This window comes from Echinococcus granulosus (assembly GCF_000524195.1).
Source record: "Echinococcus granulosus chromosome Unknown EG_S00083, whole genome shotgun sequence".
Taxonomy (NCBI): domain Eukaryota; kingdom Metazoa; phylum Platyhelminthes; class Cestoda; order Cyclophyllidea; family Taeniidae; genus Echinococcus; species Echinococcus granulosus.
The window spans coordinates 341,116-360,318 of NW_020170463.1; the positions used below are offsets into that span (position 1 = coordinate 341,116).

Below are 19,203 nucleotides of genomic sequence, written 5' to 3' on the forward strand. Positions count from 1 at the left end.
TATCCATCCATCCATCTTTTTCTGCATGCGAAGAAATGAGATGGCCTAAACATCTTACCGAGTTTCCCTGGGAAGGCCTCCTCTATCGGTGAACCGGGACCAAGCATTTGACCAGGCTGAGCTTTACCGTATGCTTTTTGTACATCACCGAGAATCAAGAGTTCTTCATCCATATCTGGTTTATTCCTAAGGTGCTTGTGTAGGATCTGCAAAGTAAGAAAATTGGGTGTTTATTTAGTCCATATTTACTACCCTTAACTAAAGAGTTTCTGCCCGAAACTTGAATACTTGCGTGATTACTTATTTAAACATTTAAGAATAAAATTTCCTACTTCCCATAGCAACACTAAATAACCTTGCATTATATTGTCAAATAATATAACCAGGAGAGAGAGCTTTGACAGCAGAGGTACTTTGGCAGCCTGCTTGCACTGTGACACCCGACTATTGTAGTCTGGTGTGGTGGCCTTGTTTAGACGAGCTCCAGAGTCGGCAACGCAGAAGACGCCACCTTTTGGTATTCTCACAGGGGTTATTGTAAGGGTTGGCTTTGTAAATTCTATCATGATTGGCTAAAACATCGAAGACCAAGTAGCCTTACCACGTGGGGATAAGACTAGTAACTACATGGACTCTGTCACCTCTGTGAGGACCTGGCTTCTCTTTGCGTTAACGGACAACCACCTTTCATTGTTACAAGTGTTGTTTTGTCTTCCCAATCCCATCCACACCATTATCTGAAATCGCGCTTCAATTTTTTGAGCAAAATATCTTGTAGGATGAATCAGTGTTTTAAAACCCCCAAGTAAAATAAGGAAAAAAGTAACTGCTGTGACAGAATGTAAAAAATCTGCACTGTTTTTGCTTTGACAGAATTATATTTGTTTGTGATGCGATTAACCAAGTGAACTTTATAGCACTTACAGTTTTCGATCATCACCTTAAAGCTATGCCATTCCATTCGTGTTAATAGTTCGCCAGCTTTTCACTCCACCCTTCTGCACTTGAAAAATACAATTTATGCACCAGCTATCCTGAAGTAACCAAATTTGATCAAGTACTCATTTGGAAACACATGAATAGTCATAACTTTTTAGGTAAATGTCAAATTTGTGGGAACACAAAAACGATTCAATCAAAGACATTTACCGATGAATGGGAGAGAAGACAAGCTGCTTGATCCATGCCACCACCTTGGGTTCCGATGAGACGTTCGCAATTCGCACAGATGTCGGCTAACACCCTCTAGCGCGACAAAACATCACCAACAAAAAAAAGGTAACGATTTTGCGTCAGGAGATAAGCCAAAATTATTCATACACTGCACGCGACTTAGTCACGATTTCAGCATTTTGCGGATTTTTTGGCACACCTAACACAGGCGTAAACTAAGAATCCCTAAAAAATACACGCTGAACGGAGCATACTACTTAATAAGTTAAGGTAGGGGGTTTTCAAATTACATAAAATTTTATTACCTACTTAAAATGTCCAGTTCGACGCAAAATTTGTTAACCATTTAGGCCCTAGTAAGCTGATTCTTCTAAAGAAGGTGGTTTAAACATTTTAATCTTTTTAGGGTTATTTTACTAGACAACCAGGCAGAGGTATTCACTTTTGCTCGCCACGATGAATCTCTGCTACTTGGGAATGCATACGATGGTCTTCACGAATACATTATAAAGAATAATTAGATAAGGATAAGTTTTTTAGTACAGCAAGCTTTTTATGTGGTCTCCATCACAGTAGAGGGCTAACTACCCTACACATCCCGATACAATCTGAGAATGTACAGGATCCACTTTTTAAAAGTACACAAGTCTGGTAAGTCCATCTAACATAAGTCATTCTCCTATTCTTGCAAGACATTAGGGCATAAGATCACACATTATCATGATGGTGAGAGGAGTAGCCCTCTAGAATGTGAGGAGGGTAGATGCTGCCTACCTCTCCCCTCCTCATTCCTCTGATTTCCTTACTCCAAGTGATGGTTATCATCTTTTTCCTTCCAGCCTTAGACGATCGCATAACCATATGCAAAGTAGGATATAACGTTAGGAACTGTGAGGTGAAAAAAATAGAAGTGACCAAGGCTGACTATTCCTACTACTTTTCTACTCATCATATCTTCCCATTGTCCAATCATCTGTGCACAGTAAGTTAACGTAGTACGAGGGCCTAATTGCTGATTCAGAAGACAATTTATTACATCTACGTATTTCTTACTTGTGTCAGTGAGAATTACTTATTCACCGGCTTTGCTTAAAGGAGGCAGCTTACCGGTTCAACATACGTGTGTGTGGCACGCATTACGGCCATGGCTGAGGCGACTACAAGGGCACTACTGCTCGAGAGACCAGCATTCATTGGTAGATAAGCTGGATCATTTCCATTTCCAACCAGTAAGCATATTGAAGGAGGAGTCCACTTCTGAATAGAGGATATGAAACTATAGGAGTGGGGATTTATTAACTGAAACGATTAAATAAATACCATAATCAAATTGGTGGCTTTAAAAGCACGGCATAAATATTGTAAAACTTCTACGCAAACGATTTTTATATGTAGCACTTTGATTGTTCGGTTGATTGTTAATTTTGGTAATGGGACGCTCAGAGGTCCCACCATTTTGCCTCCGCTGGAGAGCTATGCCATCGGGCCGGAAGCCCTGGATGTTTCTCCTACAGCAGCGACCACGTTTTGATGGCTGACGTAGGAGGCTGACCACGGGAAGTCCTGCAAATGACGCTTAAGAGAAGAGAAGGGCTATGTTTGACGCTCGGTTTTGGTGACGGGGCACTTAAGTGCTTCACCATTGTCTTCACTATGCGGCCTATCCTTCGGGCCATGCTAGTAGCCCCCAATTTTATCTGCATGTCAACAACACATCTTCTGCCCCAGTGTTATGCCTTAAAAAAGTCTTGCAGGGCTGCATTATATTCCATCTTTTCTCTTATACGTAAGTCATTGACATGGTTGTCTTAGCCTCTCATCAGTCACCAATGTTTCCAACCCACCCACTGATAGCAGAAACACTTCGTCCGACTACAATTGTCGCTCAAATAGAATTTGGACTTCACTCCTTGTCGGTGTGCCATAAAAAGGATTGCCACTATAATAGCAGATATTAATGTCTTTCAAAGCCAGTCGGGGACTTCATGTTTCGCCAGCTTTCCACAGAAAGGAATGCCACTATGGAGGTAATAAGTGTCCCATTGCACACTAACAGTTGGCACCCATGTGGTGGGTCGGTCTAGACCACATTCAATTAATCAAGGCGACCGAAAACAAATAATTATGGGTGAGTGCAGGCAGCAGCATACGGTTTTCTGGGATTGAAGACAAAACTAGGACCCCTGGATATCAACCAGCTCCTTCAGAATAATTTGGCCAAAATGAAGCGTTGCCATGGCATTCTCAGATGCATAGGAATGAGTTTTTTGACTCCTGTTGCTAGGGTAGTCATTCCATGTGAGCAACACCTGAATTTAGACATCCAATGGTACAAAAGTCAAATTATTCTCCAGGAACATTTGAAATTTCAAATAAGTCAACCCTTGCTGGTTATCAAGACAGTTCTCCTCTTAAAGACAAGGGAATACTTTCGGCGTGTAGCTATTCAAAGTAAAATTTTGCCTGTAACTCACAGAAAAGTGCTGTTTTGCGTAGTCTCTGAATCCCCGAATGCCACACAAGGCGTAGTGATACCATTTAAGGGGACGTGGAGGACCATTGCTGGCGAAATTCAACACGCTCTCTATATCACCCTCGTATTCACTAAAAAAGGCGCTATTACTGAGTGCGAAACAAAAAGTCATTTTTGAAATAAAGACTTACTCAAGTGTTTTGTTTTCTGAGATAATTTTGATTCTCTCCTGGCCGATTTCTAGCTGGCTAGATACTGCAATGTAGACTGCTTGCCGTAGGGCCATTGGAAGCACAGCATAGCCGCTATAGTCGATATGTTCGCCTAAAGTGGGATAAAAATCCCTACGAGATTGGCCTCCTCAACCTTCCAATCATTCGGTCAATTCCAAGGCAGGTAAGACATGAACTTTCTAGAAGGTGTGGTTATGAGAGGGGAATATTTTGAAATATTAAAGAACAAATGCTAACTGCTGCAACATAAACGTTAGGGAGCAGCTGCTTCATAATCCTTTTTATCCACCTCATTTATTATCACGAAGTTAAAACCTTTGATCCATAAAGATACCTAAATAAGCGTTTTGACCTTTGAAAGAAGAAGCTAATCACTTGAAGCAATAAAATCTTTTCGTATCAAAGGATAAACTCATTGCCTGGCCCTGCGCGGTCCGTGAAAGTGTGCTTAAAATGACATCAAAAGTCTACAAGCATCAGTTTGCTGCTCTCCATTCCTTTCCTCACCAACTGACCGCGTGACCGTCTTTTGACGCGAAAAGTCCTCCAGCTTTCATTACTTCGTCCCTACGATTGCCTTCTCTTGTGCTTTTGTGATGCACAGACTGGTTCTCTTGCTAAAGGATAAAAGGCTACATGAAGGTGCTCAAGAATGGCGAATATGCCAACGTTGCTCTCACAGGACATGGTGAGGCAGGACCACATGGCTCATGTCGCAGACCTTAGAGAGAAGACGCTTCTCACTTGAGCACAGGGATGAGAGAGGGAAGGAGGTGCTGACTTTCCCTTTTCCTCGTGATCCCCTAGTGCTAATTCGTGTTCGTCTCATAGATCAAGCAGGGAGAAAACAAATGGATCTCTCAATATCTGCAAACGTAGTTACAACCGACACATGGCAAGCACGCGTCACACATTTGTGACATCGTATTAAGATGCGTCACATATATGTGACGCCGATACTCAGAATGCAAAAGTTGTGCAATTTTGTTTTATTAAGTAATTATCGGTAAATATTTACTTTTATCACATACCTATTAGGTTTACGCGACCTGGAGCCCTTACAACAAATTCACAGTGGTGTACTTCAGGACATCTAGCCACCAAGAGAGCACTCAGCCTTCTGGTTGTTTCATCCTCATCAAAACTGCCATATTTTGCCTACAAATAAATGATAACATCAAAACAGTCATGTAAAAAAAATTGTGGTTACTGTCAAATTACAAGAGAGGCAGTTGGGAAGGGAGGAGCAAATAAAATATGGAAGCAACCTTCAAATTTTAGGGCAATGCATCAAAATGAAAAGCAAGATTTGAGGGAATTTTTATCATTTTACTACACAGAAGGATGACAAAGTGAAACAACTTGCAGGCCAACAGCAAAAGCAGTAGAGAGCGCGTACCATCATTGCGACGACTTGTGTTACATGTGAGTCAGTCTGTTTATCTTGATCACAAACGATGTGACTCTTTGATGTGTTTATGTGTGAAAGCTGACATTGATTGGCCAATGGCGCTAAGGTACAGTCTAATCAAACTTCGACCTCGGCTTTGCACAAACCGGAAGCAAGTTTACCTTTACAAATCCGGTGATAGTCATGGAACAAGTGTTTTAGCAGCACATAATTGATTACAAGAAAACGTCATTAAAAACCGTCAAATAGGTCTGCTAATAGGGATGACACGAGGGAGGAATGTCATAAAAACCACGAAGCTGGAAAGAAGACCTTACACTATGGGTTATTTGATCCCGGTGTCAATGACGAATCCCCTTGATTGCGATAGATTCCGAATATTGTCGCACTTTTTGCAAGTTACATTATGGAAGTTCGAGAGTACTCACGGATGGTGGATGCCCTACAGCAAGCCCATTTGTTGGAGCCAATAATCCTTCCTTCAAGTGCTGTCCGACTTCCTATCTAGATTTCATTTTAACTGCAGGGAACCTAGAGGAGAGCGATTTACTTACACAATTCGTGCCCGCACTCTACCCTGTCTTCAGTAGCCTTTCTGGTGTCGGCTGCAGCAGTTTAAGCCATCCATTGAAGACGCCTTTCTTCAGCAGCCTTTAGGATGCAGCATTTGGCTACCAAAGTTGGTTTTTTCTTCTAACACAAGTGAAATCACCGCTGTCACTGGTAAAGCGTCTAAACTAGCCGCAGAGACGTATTGAGCTTTCTGTTAACAAACAGAAGGCTGGAAAGTTCTAGCAAAGGTGACACAAACACGACAATTATTTTATTCCAAGAAAAGTTTGATTTTCTCAATTTGCATTAAAGGGAGGTGTGAATAACCTTTCTCACAAGGCAGACAAGTTGCGAGCAGTTACAATTCTACCATTTTTATGATGGAAAGTATTATATCTGCGCAAAGCTAAAAACAGCCGCTCCGCTCCAGACAGATGTAAGCTGGTACACCCACTGTCTTCATAAGCAAGCAAGCAAGCAAGCTGGTCTCAGCCCTAGCTTACATTTATTTTCCAACAACCTATTCCATTTTGCATGTGTTTATCCGCATGTCTAATGCTAGTGCCAAGAATAGACGATAGACATCGCTAGGAGAAGTAGCAACAGAGGAGGACGGAAGAAAGTGAGGAAAACGAGGATAAATTATAGATGAAGTAGTATCTTTCCTTTTCCAATCCTTAGGGAAAAATCGTCTTAGCACCAAATTTTGATCTGCAGAAAATAATTCCAAAGTGCGGAGGTGATACTTCATCGCCTTCTTGAGAACCACCCATGACTGTTATAGCGTAACGTGTTCAGGAGTTTTCTATTCAATCTCCACTTTCATACTTCTGAACCGAGCAGACTGGTCTGAGGGGGACATCTTTTATTTGTAAAGTACAGAGAATCTAGGTTATGGAGGTCAATGGCTTCCCCTCGGTTAGGACGGGTGGTGTGTACTGACCGCCACTAGCCTAAAAGGTGCATTCATACATTCACAATTATTTGAAATTTTACTTTTTACTTTCATAGCTCACAATTTCCGATTTTTGGGTTTCATGTTGAGGATTTAAACGGCCATGCTGTTTTATTCCATTTTGGAGTATGCAACCCGCATTTTAAAAGTCAACTTTTTTTACGGAGGGTAAAAAGCAGCCATAAATGCGCATCATTAGGCACATCAAAAGGCAAGATACCATGGTAGCGTAGAAATCTCAAAATTTAGGCACATTTCTAACCGACAGAGCACTTTACTCTCCCTTGATCTCCTCATGCCTCCGGTCAGCCAGCTCACCCCTCTCACGAAGAGTAAAAGCGTCAGTAGATCCTATCTTTTATTTTTTATAAGTAATTTGATGAAGATTAGTAGTTTGCCTTTTTTTAAAATAGGCGTTACCTCGCAGGATTCGTAAAATAGTGGCTTTAAGCCTAGAAATATTTATTTTGAATGTATTTTGTGTTATTGACCTAGAAGCTCAACATCGTTACACCAACCTGGATGGATCAGCAAGTGTAGGCCTGTCAAAATATCGCCAATTCTTTTACCTCAGACGTTGAATATTATAATTTAAAAGCCATTCCAAAATTTAGAAAATAAAAATGTGTACATAAATTGAGGAAAGGGGATTTTTAGGGAAATCCACCGTTCCCTATTTTTCTTTGTAATTCAGTAGAGCCATTATTTATGAAGCAATGAATTGCAGAAACAGTAGGCTAGTAAATTTATGACGTAATCAGTGGCTAACACAATAAAGGTACTTGTAAATTTCTCCCTAATTTAAAAAAAGATTTGACGAAACCTGCAACTTCTGAATTGCGTTGATAAGGACAAAAAACGGTCGGGTAAATCAAATGGCCGGACATCGGTACATCTACGCGGCAGCATTTGACCGTTACCCAAAAAAGGAAACTGTGCAATTTGGTAAAATTGCTGTACGTTTATAAATCACTTAACATCTTGCCATGTTTCACAGGGGAAAAAGTAAAGCAATTTATACATACAAATTTATGATTACTCGTGACAGCTTTGAACATGCGTGTAGCACTCCGGGACTTTCCTGAAGACGAAAGAAGACTTAATACTGACCCTGAGGTCATACCGCTTAGCAGAAGTACAAAAGCAGAGCCTCAAGTGCCAGCGAAACGAAAATGCGAAGTATTACGTGGACCCCTCTCCTCTTTGACGAGTCGTCTTCGGTTCGCCGCTGAGACCACTCTGAAGACAAAAGAAGGCACAATACTATGGCATAATATTTATATTACTGTTGCAGTGACGGGTTAAGTGAACCATTGCATGGCCGGAAGGTCGTACCGCCTAGCGGAAGTGCAGAGGCGGAGCCTCAGATGTCTTAGAAATCAAAACGATGAGGTGAACAAATAACCAAAGCATTACATATCTGTGACTCAAAACAATTTTATTCATAGTTTAGAGAAAGGAGTAACGTGTACTCTACGGTGCGCTACTAACCAATTTGTATGCTGCCCTTCCTTCTCAATTTGTCTCCAAACTTCATTTACACTCCTAATTGACTGACTTACTATAGATAAGTGGGACAGATATCTCCTCTACTTTTTTATTTTGCACTTTTTAGGACTGTTTACATGTTTTCCTAAAAAAAACTGGAGAAGGTTAGTTTTGTTTCATTGACCAATTAAATGCCAGAAGAGACAATACAGAATACACAGTCAATTAAGGCTACTACTTAAACGCAGTTCAAATCCACATGCATAAAGTAACTCCAAGATGATTAGGGAAGGTGAGAGGATAAAATAACACTTGCGTTGCGTCGCCACTAACTACGCATATGCGCCTTGACGTACTCGTTCCACTTCGACAAGGTAGTAAAAGAACTAAAATTTATGACTAGAGGCCTATTCTCGGTTAAGCAGGTATATGAAATCAGACCTTTGTAAAATTAGCCATATTTACTACTTCGGTACTTGTTTTGGGAACAGAACATGTGTTCTAAATGCGGAGGTCCTTAAATAAGACATCACGAATGTATCCGTTACCTCGGGTAGACTGTTTCTGTATCCAAATTAGCCTCTAGTCACCACCATTAATAGGAAATGTGATCACATAATTTTTCAGTTATTCGTTTGGCCTACAAGTTCAAATGCAACTCATGCAATGACCTTTTAATTTTCTAAATCATTTTTTGCCTTGGCTAAAATGCCTGAACCTATTCCCAATGGAGCGCAGTGATTGCAGACCGCCTACTAGCAAATCATATCTGCAAGGTTAATCAAACCCCACATAAAAACTGATGGAGATTCGCACAATCGCTTTCTTCAGCAAATACTGCTAAATCAACTTAAAGTGTTTCTCATTAATTTTCATGAGAGTTTGGTTGATTTAGACCCTAGATTGAGACCTTCTAAGTAGTATAAAACGCACACACTCGTATGCGAGCTTGAGACTCAAAAATTCGTGTTGGGGGTACATTACAGGGGACCTGTCGGGGCATCCTCATCTTGGTTCTTGCCCTCGTGTTCTCCTGCGGTCAAAAAAGTCATGTCCATGTCTCAATAGTGGTGCAGTAACAATCCAAATTTTGCAGTGATGAGGACATTTGTCCACAAAGTAAAGGGGCACAAAAGGCACTTCACGACCATTTCGAAATTATCTTCTCCGCCTAGGGATGCACTGAGGTGGACTGATGAAAAAGAGCTTTTACATAACCATCTAATGTGATATTTTTGTACCTTGAGACTTATATGAAGTCGATAGAAGACATAAAACCTGAGCAGAATATTGTTGGCATACGGTAGGGTTTGGGGCTATTTTCATGGTTTGGGGGTCAGCTCATCTGACGAAGGTACAATGGCGGTGAGTAAAACCAACAACCAAATATCTAGCTCTTAGCAAGTGGCCAAGCATGAATTCTGGCTGCAATTAAACCAAACTAAAAAAATCTAAAATAATTTTACTCTTCAATAAATTTGCAAACAAATCTGTGCGAGGAAGAATGAAAAGAAAAAGAGATGTTTAGTAACGCAACTAGCCAATGGCAGTGATAAGCAAAGCGACCAATCAAAATTTAATTCCCCTTTGCAGATGATGCAGAAAATTGTGCAGTAACACTGACGTGGGCACACTTTTTCCGTAGCAATGGATTACAACATATCCTTATCCACATCTCTCATGCCCAACTCTTCCCAATATATAAATCTCTCTGTTCGACCTGCAATCTACTACAGCCTTCCCTATCGCCTTCTTGGTACAATCGCTGCAACCCTCATTCTCATAGTCGGTCTGTCGGGCAACTTACTTGTGATCACGGTGATTACGTGGTCCTCGAAGATGCGTAGTCCAACAAACTGCTACCTCGTATCACTTTCCTTCAGTGATATGCTCTTTCTCCTGCATGCTACAGCTCCATTTATCTGGGAGCTCTATGTCATGATCGGACAGTGGACACTGGGCACTCACGCCTGTCGAATTATAGTTGCAATGCAATACCTCTGTGTAGACACTTCTGCTCTTTCCATGGCGGCATTTTCTGTGGAGCGTTGGGTAGCTATCTGTCACCCAATGCGCGCTCAAACCCTCTGCACCGTGAACCGAGCACTCAAAATCATCGCTGGCATTTGGATCTTCTGTGCTGCCTATAATTGCGTCTGGCTCTTTACTCTGGACACGCAAGTAGTTGAATATGTCTATGGCACCTATCGAACCTGCACCTATAAGTTTTCGCGAATGCGATACTCCACAGTGTACCTCTTGGATTTTATCCTCTTCTACACTCTCCCTCTAGGCCTGATATTTGTCATGTATACGCAGATCACTCTACGACTCTTCAAATTTCACAAATCCATCTGTCTAAACCTGAATAAAGGGAAATCAGAAAGCAACAGAAATGCTGTCAGAGGTGCAGGACGTGGTAGTCCCGCTCTCTGCAATTTAAATTCATTGGAACAGGCGAGACAGGCTGCTTTCTACCGAAATGGCGGTCGTCAAGTTCGTTCACGAAAACAGGTATGTGAACCAGTTGTCGGCCCTCTAAATAATTGTCCAAAAGGGCAAATTTCCCTGGGGTGAGACAGCAAAGTTAATTGGAGCAAATTTAGGGCGGATACTTCGACAATGCACTTAAACACACTTTGAAGTCGAAAGGTAAAAAGCCTCTGAGATTTTAGATAAGAAGGCAAATGTCTGTAAAAAGCCTGTATTTAAAAAATATAATAGTCATTAAAATATTTTCCAGCACAATTTATCGTGCCTTTTCCTACTGAATGGATAATTGCTAATTTCAGGTTTTCCTCCTGAGGCTGCTAGAACACCATCCCAGTCCTTTCTAAAACGCATTTAGCATAGTAGGAGTTCCCTCGCTTTTTAAATCCTGGCAAACTTGATTTTTTGAGCTTTTATGCGGTCAGTATAACCTTCATGCAAATTTCCTAACTAAAAATACTCCGTCGGCAGGGGCGGACTGGTGTGTTGAAGTAGGTCCATCACTCAATCAAAAAAGAATGCACTCTTCAAGCTATTCAGGCGATTAACAATGCCTCATTTGCATGATAAATGGAATTTATATTTTATCTAGTAGGGTAAACTTTGTTTCTCACCATTGTAACAAGAATTACTTCCGTCATGATGGGAGCGGCATTGATCACTCTGCAAAACGGTTTGTTTTGCTACGTAACCTGTCCAGATGACGGAAATATAGAGCAGCGCTTACTGAACTGAAACGCCTATCCAAACAGGATTGCTACTTTATACAGATGCTTAAAATTTGTTTTAAATTTTTCTAACAGGTGGTTAAAATGTTGATGGCAGTAGTCATACTCTTCGCTGTCTTTTGGTTTCCATACCGAACCCTGGTGGTGTATAACAGCTTTGTCACGCCAAAACGCACCGATTACTGGTTGATACTCTTCGTCAAGACGATGGCGTATCTCAATTCCACTGTCAACCCGATACTCTACAACGCAATGTCCAAGAAGTTCCGTCGTGCTTTCCGCCTGTTAATTACACAGAGTAAGGACATAATTTATTTAAAGCTTTCAAATTTGCCCAAACAAATAAGGCGAATAGAGGAACTCATTAGTCGGTGGAAGTCAATGAGCCTAGGTCCCCTCTGAATGGGTTATAAGATGGAGCGTATTTTTAATGATTGCGTCGAATATAAAAAGGTATTCAATGCTTAAAAAAAACATTAATGAGGTCCTACAGTGATTTCCAAGTCAAGAATGTAGTTGTATGCAGGCGTCTTGGTCTAGGTCCTCAGATTTTGACAAAATTAAGTTTATCACTCTATCTTTAAGCTTCCTGCTTCGGACGACAAAGTAAGATGAACAGTGTGCTGGGCAGTCGACGCACCGAGTGCATTAGATCGCGAGATTACTTTCGTCACGTTCAACAACAGAGACACCAGCTTTCGAGGACTGTCGCCAACTTAACTCAGGCAAATGAGTCACAAGCTCTTGCCTCCAACAACAAAAATGAAGCCCTGGCGGAGGGATGATGTCTGTCAGATAACGAAACTGACACCCGGTTATTGTAAAAAATATGATGTAAATAACAAGAATCTGTCAAAGCTTAACGTGTTCTTTCGTCTGAGGTGATTTTACAGTGAAGGAGAGCTTCTTTCTTAGGAAAAATCCAGGCAACCCTCTCTTTTCTGCCCACCTATACATTCGTAATTGTTCTCAAAAGACAATTAAGGGTTACCTTGCACCATTAGTTAAATCTCCTTCAAATTTTACATAGCAAGTAAAAGAGAGGGTATAAGGAAGTACCTCCACTCCTTTACGGCTAGACGGGACCAAGATAGAGGTGGTCGAATGGGAACGAAGTATAAACTAAGCTATAAGGAGAGACAGACGCAAATCCGTATTCTCACAAAGCTATTTTAAATTCCGTCCTTTATTAAGTGACTGTGCTTTTTGACCAGACTTCTTACGACTTGTGATGGGCATGCGTGATGGTCTGCAGATTCTCCCCTTCCTAATGCAGTTCCCATACCGGACGGAACTCCGCATCCAGTAGTGTTGCCGATTGCACGCGAATTCGATGTCTGTTGCGGAGGTTTGACAAAAGGGAGTGATAGGGACGGCACTCAAATAAAAGAGCCAGGTGGAGAGCCTATGCAAGACGTTAATTGTATCACTCTTGATTTCGCAACATAACTCCGGGGCTCCGATATTGGTCCTGCGAAAGGCAGCCTGTCCTCTAAGGAGACATTAATAGCCCAAGCCCTAATATACTTCGCCAATAAATATTCTGACCTAGCATCACTTCTCCTTTTGTCTCGGGGCAAGACGAAGTGTTCATGAGCAGAAGAATGAGCATGTAATATCACCTGTCAGAGATAAGTGAATGGAAGTTTTTATGACCAGCCATCTATTATCATCCTTTTGACGAAATTAACTGGTTAGGGGCTGTTGTTTAAACGAACCACGTTAAGACTTGCTTTATGCATTAACTTAACAACTTAATGTTAGTCTTTGGGATTTGTACTTTTGATTTGGCATAAGTAATGCCTTTAGGCCTCCCTGTTCATAATTAATGGACCTCTCAAGGCATGACCAAATACTACCTCAGAGAAGATCAGCCGCGCGCCACAGATGGAAATGACAAGCTAACCCAGTTTAAAAAGGTGGATACAAGGACTTCTTTAGTCCACTTGTATGCCGTAACTTTACAGAAGTAAGGCATCTACTGTGGGTGCTAACGTTACCATCAGCAGACGTGGATGAGTTCAACCTTTTATTGTGTGTCTATGATACCTCCAGGAAGGGATGTGGAGTGTGCAAACAAATGCAGTCACTTTCAAACCTTCATTGGCTGGTGGTAGCCCTAGCAAACACCTGGGGAGAGGTGACGTGATAACATAGCCGTAAGAAAGAGGAGATGTCAGCTAAAGCTCCATAGAGCTACATTATGTATTCTGAACTTTGTACATGCTTTCCAATGAAGAGCCGCAAGCCACTATGGAGCATCATCAGTCTTGAGCTGTGCCTAATCAGTAAGCCACCTTCTCTAATACTGTTTGCATACAGGGGAGGCATAAGGAAGTAAAAGTCCAAATCTTGATCTAATTGACGAGAAGCATAACCGACGCTGGGGTCAAACGTCTCCTCAGCTGTATTAAAATTTTGAAAATGTCTAGCCCAACTTGTTGGTATATATTTGACAGAACTACCCAAGTTACTGTGACACACTCACTAGCCACTTCACACTTCTAAAACATGCATTACTTCGTCTCAACAGGCACGTGCATGCTTCATGTCTGCGTACGTGAGTGTGGTGCCCTCAACTGTCGTCACGTACGCAGACACGAAATGCTTTTTGTACATCACCGAGAATCAAGAGTTCTTCATCCATATCTGGTTTATTCCTAAGGTGCTTGTGTAGGATCTGCAAAGTAAGAAAATTGGGTGTTTATTTAGTCCATATTTACTACCCTTAACTAAAGAGTTTCTGCCCGAAACTTGAATACTTGCGTGATTACTTATTTAAACATTTAAGAATAAAATTTCCTACTTCCCATAGCAACACTAAATAACCTTGCATTATATTGTCAAATAATATAACCAGGAGAGAGAGCTTTGACAGCAGAGGTACTTTGGCAGCCTGCTTGCACTGTGACACCCGACTATTGTAGTCTGGTGTGGTGGCCTTGTTTAGACGAGCTCCAGAGTCGGCAACGCAGAAGACGCCACCTTTTGGTATTCTCACAGGGGTTATTGTAAGGGTTGGCTTTGTAAATTCTATCATGATTGGCTAAAACATCGAAGACCAAGTAGCCTTACCACGTGGGGATAAGACTAGTAACTACATGGACTCTGTCACCTCTGTGAGGACCTGGCTTCTCTTTGCGTTAACGGACAACCACCTTTCATTGTTACAAGTGTTGTTTTGTCTTCCCAATCCCATCCACACCATTATCTGAAATCGCGCTTCAATTTTTTGAGCAAAATATCTTGTAGGATGAATCAGTGTTTTAAAACCCCCAAGTAAAATAAGGAAAAAAGTAACTGCTGTGACAGAATGTAAAAAATCTGCACTGTTTTTGCTTTGACAGAATTATATTTGTTTGTGATGCGATTAACCAAGTGAACTTTATAGCACTTACAGTTTTCGATCATCACCTTAAAGCTATGCCATTCCATTCGTGTTAATAGTTCGCCAGCTTTTCACTCCACCCTTCTGCACTTGAAAAATACAATTTATGCACCAGCTATCCTGAAGTAACCAAATTTGATCAAGTACTCATTTGGAAACACATGAATAGTCATAACTTTTTAGGTAAATGTCAAATTTGTGGGAACACAAAAACGATTCAATCAAAGACATTTACCGATGAATGGGAGAGAAGACAAGCTGCTTGATCCATGCCACCACCTTGGGTTCCGATGAGACGTTCGCAATTCGCACAGATGTCGGCTAACACCCTCTAGCGCGACAAAACATCACCAACAAAAAAAAGGTAACGATTTTGCGTCAGGAGATAAGCCAAAATTATTCATACACTGCACGCGACTTAGTCACGATTTCAGCATTTTGCGGATTTTTTGGCACACCTAACACAGGCGTAAACTAAGAATCCCTAAAAAATACACGCTGAACGGAGCATACTACTTAATAAGTTAAGGTAGGGGGTTTTCAAATTACATAAAATTTTATTACCTACTTAAAATGTCCAGTTCGACGCAAAATTTGTTAACCATTTAGGCCCTAGTAAGCTGATTCTTCTAAAGAAGGTGGTTTAAACATTTTAATCTTTTTAGGGTTATTTTACTAGACAACCAGGCAGAGGTATTCACTTTTGCTCGCCACGATGAATCTCTGCTACTTGGGAATGCATACGATGGTCTTCACGAATACATTATAAAGAATAATTAGATAAGGATAAGTTTTTTAGTACAGCAAGCTTTTTATGTGGTCTCCATCACAGTAGAGGGCTAACTACCCTACACATCCCGATACAATCTGAGAATGTACAGGATCCACTTTTTAAAAGTACACAAGTCTGGTAAGTCCATCTAACATAAGTCATTCTCCTATTCTTGCAAGACATTAGGGCATAAGATCACACATTATCATGATGGTGAGAGGAGTAGCCCTCTAGAATGTGAGGAGGGTAGATGCTGCCTACCTCTCCCCTCCTCATTCCTCTGATTTCCTTACTCCAAGTGATGGTTATCATCTTTTTCCTTCCAGCCTTAGACGATCGCATAACCATATGCAAAGTAGGATATAACGTTAGGAACTGTGAGGTGAAAAAAATAGAAGTGACCAAGGCTGACTATTCCTACTACTTTTCTACTCATCATATCTTCCCATTGTCCAATCATCTGTGCACAGTAAGTTAACGTAGTACGAGGGCCTAATTGCTGATTCAGAAGACAATTTATTACATCTACGTATTTCTTACTTGTGTCAGTGAGAATTACTTATTCACCGGCTTTGCTTAAAGGAGGCAGCTTACCGGTTCAACATACGTGTGTGTGGCACGCATTACGGCCATGGCTGAGGCGACTACAAGGGCACTACTGCTCGAGAGACCAGCATTCATTGGTAGATAAGCTGGATCATTTCCATTTCCAACCAGTAAGCATATTGAAGGAGGAGTCCACTTCTGAATAGAGGATATGAAACTATAGGAGTGGGGATTTATTAACTGAAACGATTAAATAAATACCATAATCAAATTGGTGGCTTTAAAAGCACGGCATAAATATTGTAAAACTTCTACGCAAACGATTTTTATATGTAGCACTTTGATTGTTCGGTTGATTGTTAATTTTGGTAATGGGACGCTCAGAGGTCCCACCATTTTGCCTCCGCTGGAGAGCTATGCCATCGGGCCGGAAGCCCTGGATGTTTCTCCTACAGCAGCGACCACGTTTTGATGGCTGACGTAGGAGGCTGACCACGGGAAGTCCTGCAAATGACGCTTAAGAGAAGAGAAGGGCTATGTTTGACGCTCGGTTTTGGTGACGGGGCACTTAAGTGCTTCACCATTGTCTTCACTATGCGGCCTATCCTTCGGGCCATGCTAGTAGCCCCCAATTTTATCTGCATGTCAACAACACATCTTCTGCCCCAGTGTTATGCCTTAAAAAAGTCTTGCAGGGCTGCATTATATTCCATCTTTTCTCTTATACGTAAGTCATTGACATGGTTGTCTTAGCCTCTCATCAGTCACCAATGTTTCCAACCCACCCACTGATAGCAGAAACACTTCGTCCGACTACAATTGTCGCTCAAATAGAATTTGGACTTCACTCCTTGTCGGTGTGCCATAAAAAGGATTGCCACTATAATAGCAGATATTAATGTCTTTCAAAGCCAGTCGGGGACTTCATGTTTCGCCAGCTTTCCACAGAAAGGAATGCCACTATGGAGGTAATAAGTGTCCCATTGCACACTAACAGTTGGCACCCATGTGGTGGGTCGGTCTAGACCACATTCAATTAATCAAGGCGACCGAAAACAAATAATTATGGGTGAGTGCAGGCAGCAGCATACGGTTTTCTGGGATTGAAGACAAAACTAGGACCCCTGGATATCAACCAGCTCCTTCAGAATAATTTGGCCAAAATGAAGCGTTGCCATGGCATTCTCAGATGCATAGGAATGAGTTTTTTGACTCCTGTTGCTAGGGTAGTCATTCCATGTGAGCAACACCTGAATTTAGACATCCAATGGTACAAAAGTCAAATTATTCTCCAGGAACATTTGAAATTTCAAATAAGTCAACCCTTGCTGGTTATCAAGACAGTTCTCCTCTTAAAGACAAGGGAATACTTTCGGCGTGTAGCTATTCAAAGTAAAATTTTGCCTGTAACTCACAGAAAAGTGCTGTTTTGCGTAGTCTCTGAATCCCCGAATGCCACACAAGGCGTAGTGATACCATTTAAGGGGACGTGGAGGACCATTGCTGGCGAAATTCAACACGCTCTCTATATCACCCTCGTATTCACTAAAAAAGGCGCTATTACTGAGTGCGAAACAAAAAGTCATTTTTGAAATAAAGACTTACTCAAGTGTTTTGTTTTCTGAGATAATTTTGATTCTCTCCTGGCCGATTTCTAGCTGGCTAGATACTGCAATGTAGACTGCTTGCCGTAGGGCCATTGGAAGCACAGCATAGCCGCTATAGTCGATATGTTCGCCTAAAGTGGGATAAAAATCCCTACGAGATTGGCCTCCTCAACCTTCCAATCATTCGGTCAATTCCAAGGCAGGTAAGACATGAACTTTCTAGAAGGTGTGGTTATGAGAGGGGAATATTTTGAAATATTAAAGAACAAATGCTAACTGCTGCAACATAAACGTTAGGGAGCAGCTGCTTCATAATCCTTTTTATCCACCTCATTTATTATCACGAAGTTAAAACCTTTGATCCATAAAGATACCTAAATAAGCGTTTTGACCTTTGAAAGAAGAAGCTAATCACTTGAAGCAATAAAATCTTTTCGTATCAAAGGATAAACTCATTGCCTGGCCCTGCGCGGTCCGTGAAAGTGTGCTTAAAATGACATCAAAAGTCTACAAGCATCAGTTTGCTGCTCTCCATTCCTTTCCTCACCAACTGACCGCGTGACCGTCTTTTGACGCGAAAAGTCCTCCAGCTTTCATTACTTCGTCCCTACGATTGCCTTCTCTTGTGCTTTTGTGATGCACAGACTGGTTCTCTTGCTAAAGGATAAAAGGCTACATGAAGGTGCTCAAGAATGGCGAATATGCCAACGTTGCTCTCACAGGACATGGTGAGGCAGGACCACATGGCTCATGTCGCAGACCTTAGAGAGAAGACGCTTCTCACTTGAGCACAGGGATGAGAGAGGGAAGGAGGTGCTGACTTTCCCTTTTCCTCGTGATCCCCTAGTGCTAATTCGTGTTCGTCTCATAGATCAAGCAGGGAGAAAACAAATGGATCTCTCAATATCTGCAAACGTAGTTACAACCGACACATGGCAAGCACGCGTCACACATTTGTGACATCGTATTAAGATGCGTCACATATATGTGACGCCGATACTCAGAATGCAAAAGTTGTGCAATTTTGTTTTATTAAGTAATTATCGGTAAATATTTACTTTTATCACATACCTATTAGGTTTACGCGACCTGGAGCCCTTACAACAAATTCACAGTGGTGTACTTCAGGACATCTAGCCACCAAGAGAGCACTCAGCCTTCTGGTTGTTTCATCCTCATCAAAACTGCCATATTTTGCCTACAAATAAATGATAACATCAAAACAGTCATGTAAAAAAAATTGTGGTTACTGTCAAATTACAAGAGAGGCAGTTGGGAAGGGAGGAGCAAATAAAATATGGAAGCAACCTTCAAATTTTAGGGCAATGCATCAAAATGAAAAGCAAGATTTGAGGGAATTTTTATCATTTTACTACACAGAAGGATG

At 41.3% G+C, this 19,203-nt stretch overlaps 4 protein-coding genes across 4 annotated transcripts in view; 2 read left to right on the top strand and 2 right to left on the bottom strand. All coding sequences in view use genetic code 11, as the record gives it.

Moving 5' to 3' along the window:
* EGR_07664 (N-acetylgalactosamine kinase) overlaps window positions 1-173 on the bottom strand; it is a gene marked incomplete at both ends in the record, with an annotated part of 5,739 nt that extends 5,566 nt beyond the window's left edge. The window contains one exon of the mRNA XM_024496913.1: window positions 59-173. Within this exon, the coding sequence (XP_024348695.1) occupies window positions 59-173 (115 nt within the window). The remainder of the gene's footprint in view (window positions 1-58) is intronic.
* Window positions 174-3,499: 3,326 nt separating this feature from the next.
* On the top strand, window positions 3,500-8,527 carry EGR_07665 (hypothetical protein; the record flags this gene model as incomplete). Its single annotated transcript, XM_024496914.1, has 5 exons — window positions 3,500-3,624; window positions 6,068-6,127; window positions 6,854-6,965; window positions 8,413-8,449; window positions 8,484-8,527. 5 exons carry the CDS (start codon window positions 3,500-3,502, stop codon window positions 8,525-8,527), a joined length of 378 nt encoding a protein of 125 aa, XP_024348696.1.
* Window positions 8,528-9,932: 1,405 nt separating this feature from the next.
* Window positions 9,933-12,288, top strand: EGR_07666 (Thyrotropin-releasing hormone receptor; the record flags this gene model as incomplete). Its single annotated transcript, XM_024496915.1, has 3 exons — window positions 9,933-10,685; window positions 11,579-11,801; window positions 12,089-12,288. 3 exons carry the CDS (start codon window positions 9,933-9,935, stop codon window positions 12,286-12,288), a joined length of 1,176 nt encoding a protein of 391 aa, XP_024348697.1.
* A 1,790-nt stretch (window positions 12,289-14,078) lies between these two features.
* Window positions 14,079-17,909, bottom strand: EGR_07667 (Galactokinase; the record flags this gene model as incomplete). Its single annotated transcript, XM_024496916.1, has 7 exons — window positions 14,079-14,183; window positions 14,391-14,549; window positions 15,127-15,222; window positions 16,258-16,407; window positions 16,663-16,725; window positions 17,625-17,772; window positions 17,815-17,909. The coding sequence occupies 7 exons, from the start codon at window positions 17,907-17,909 to the stop codon at window positions 14,079-14,081; spliced, it is 816 nt and encodes a 271-aa protein (XP_024348698.1).
* Between the last annotated feature and the right edge of the window lie 1,294 nt (window positions 17,910-19,203).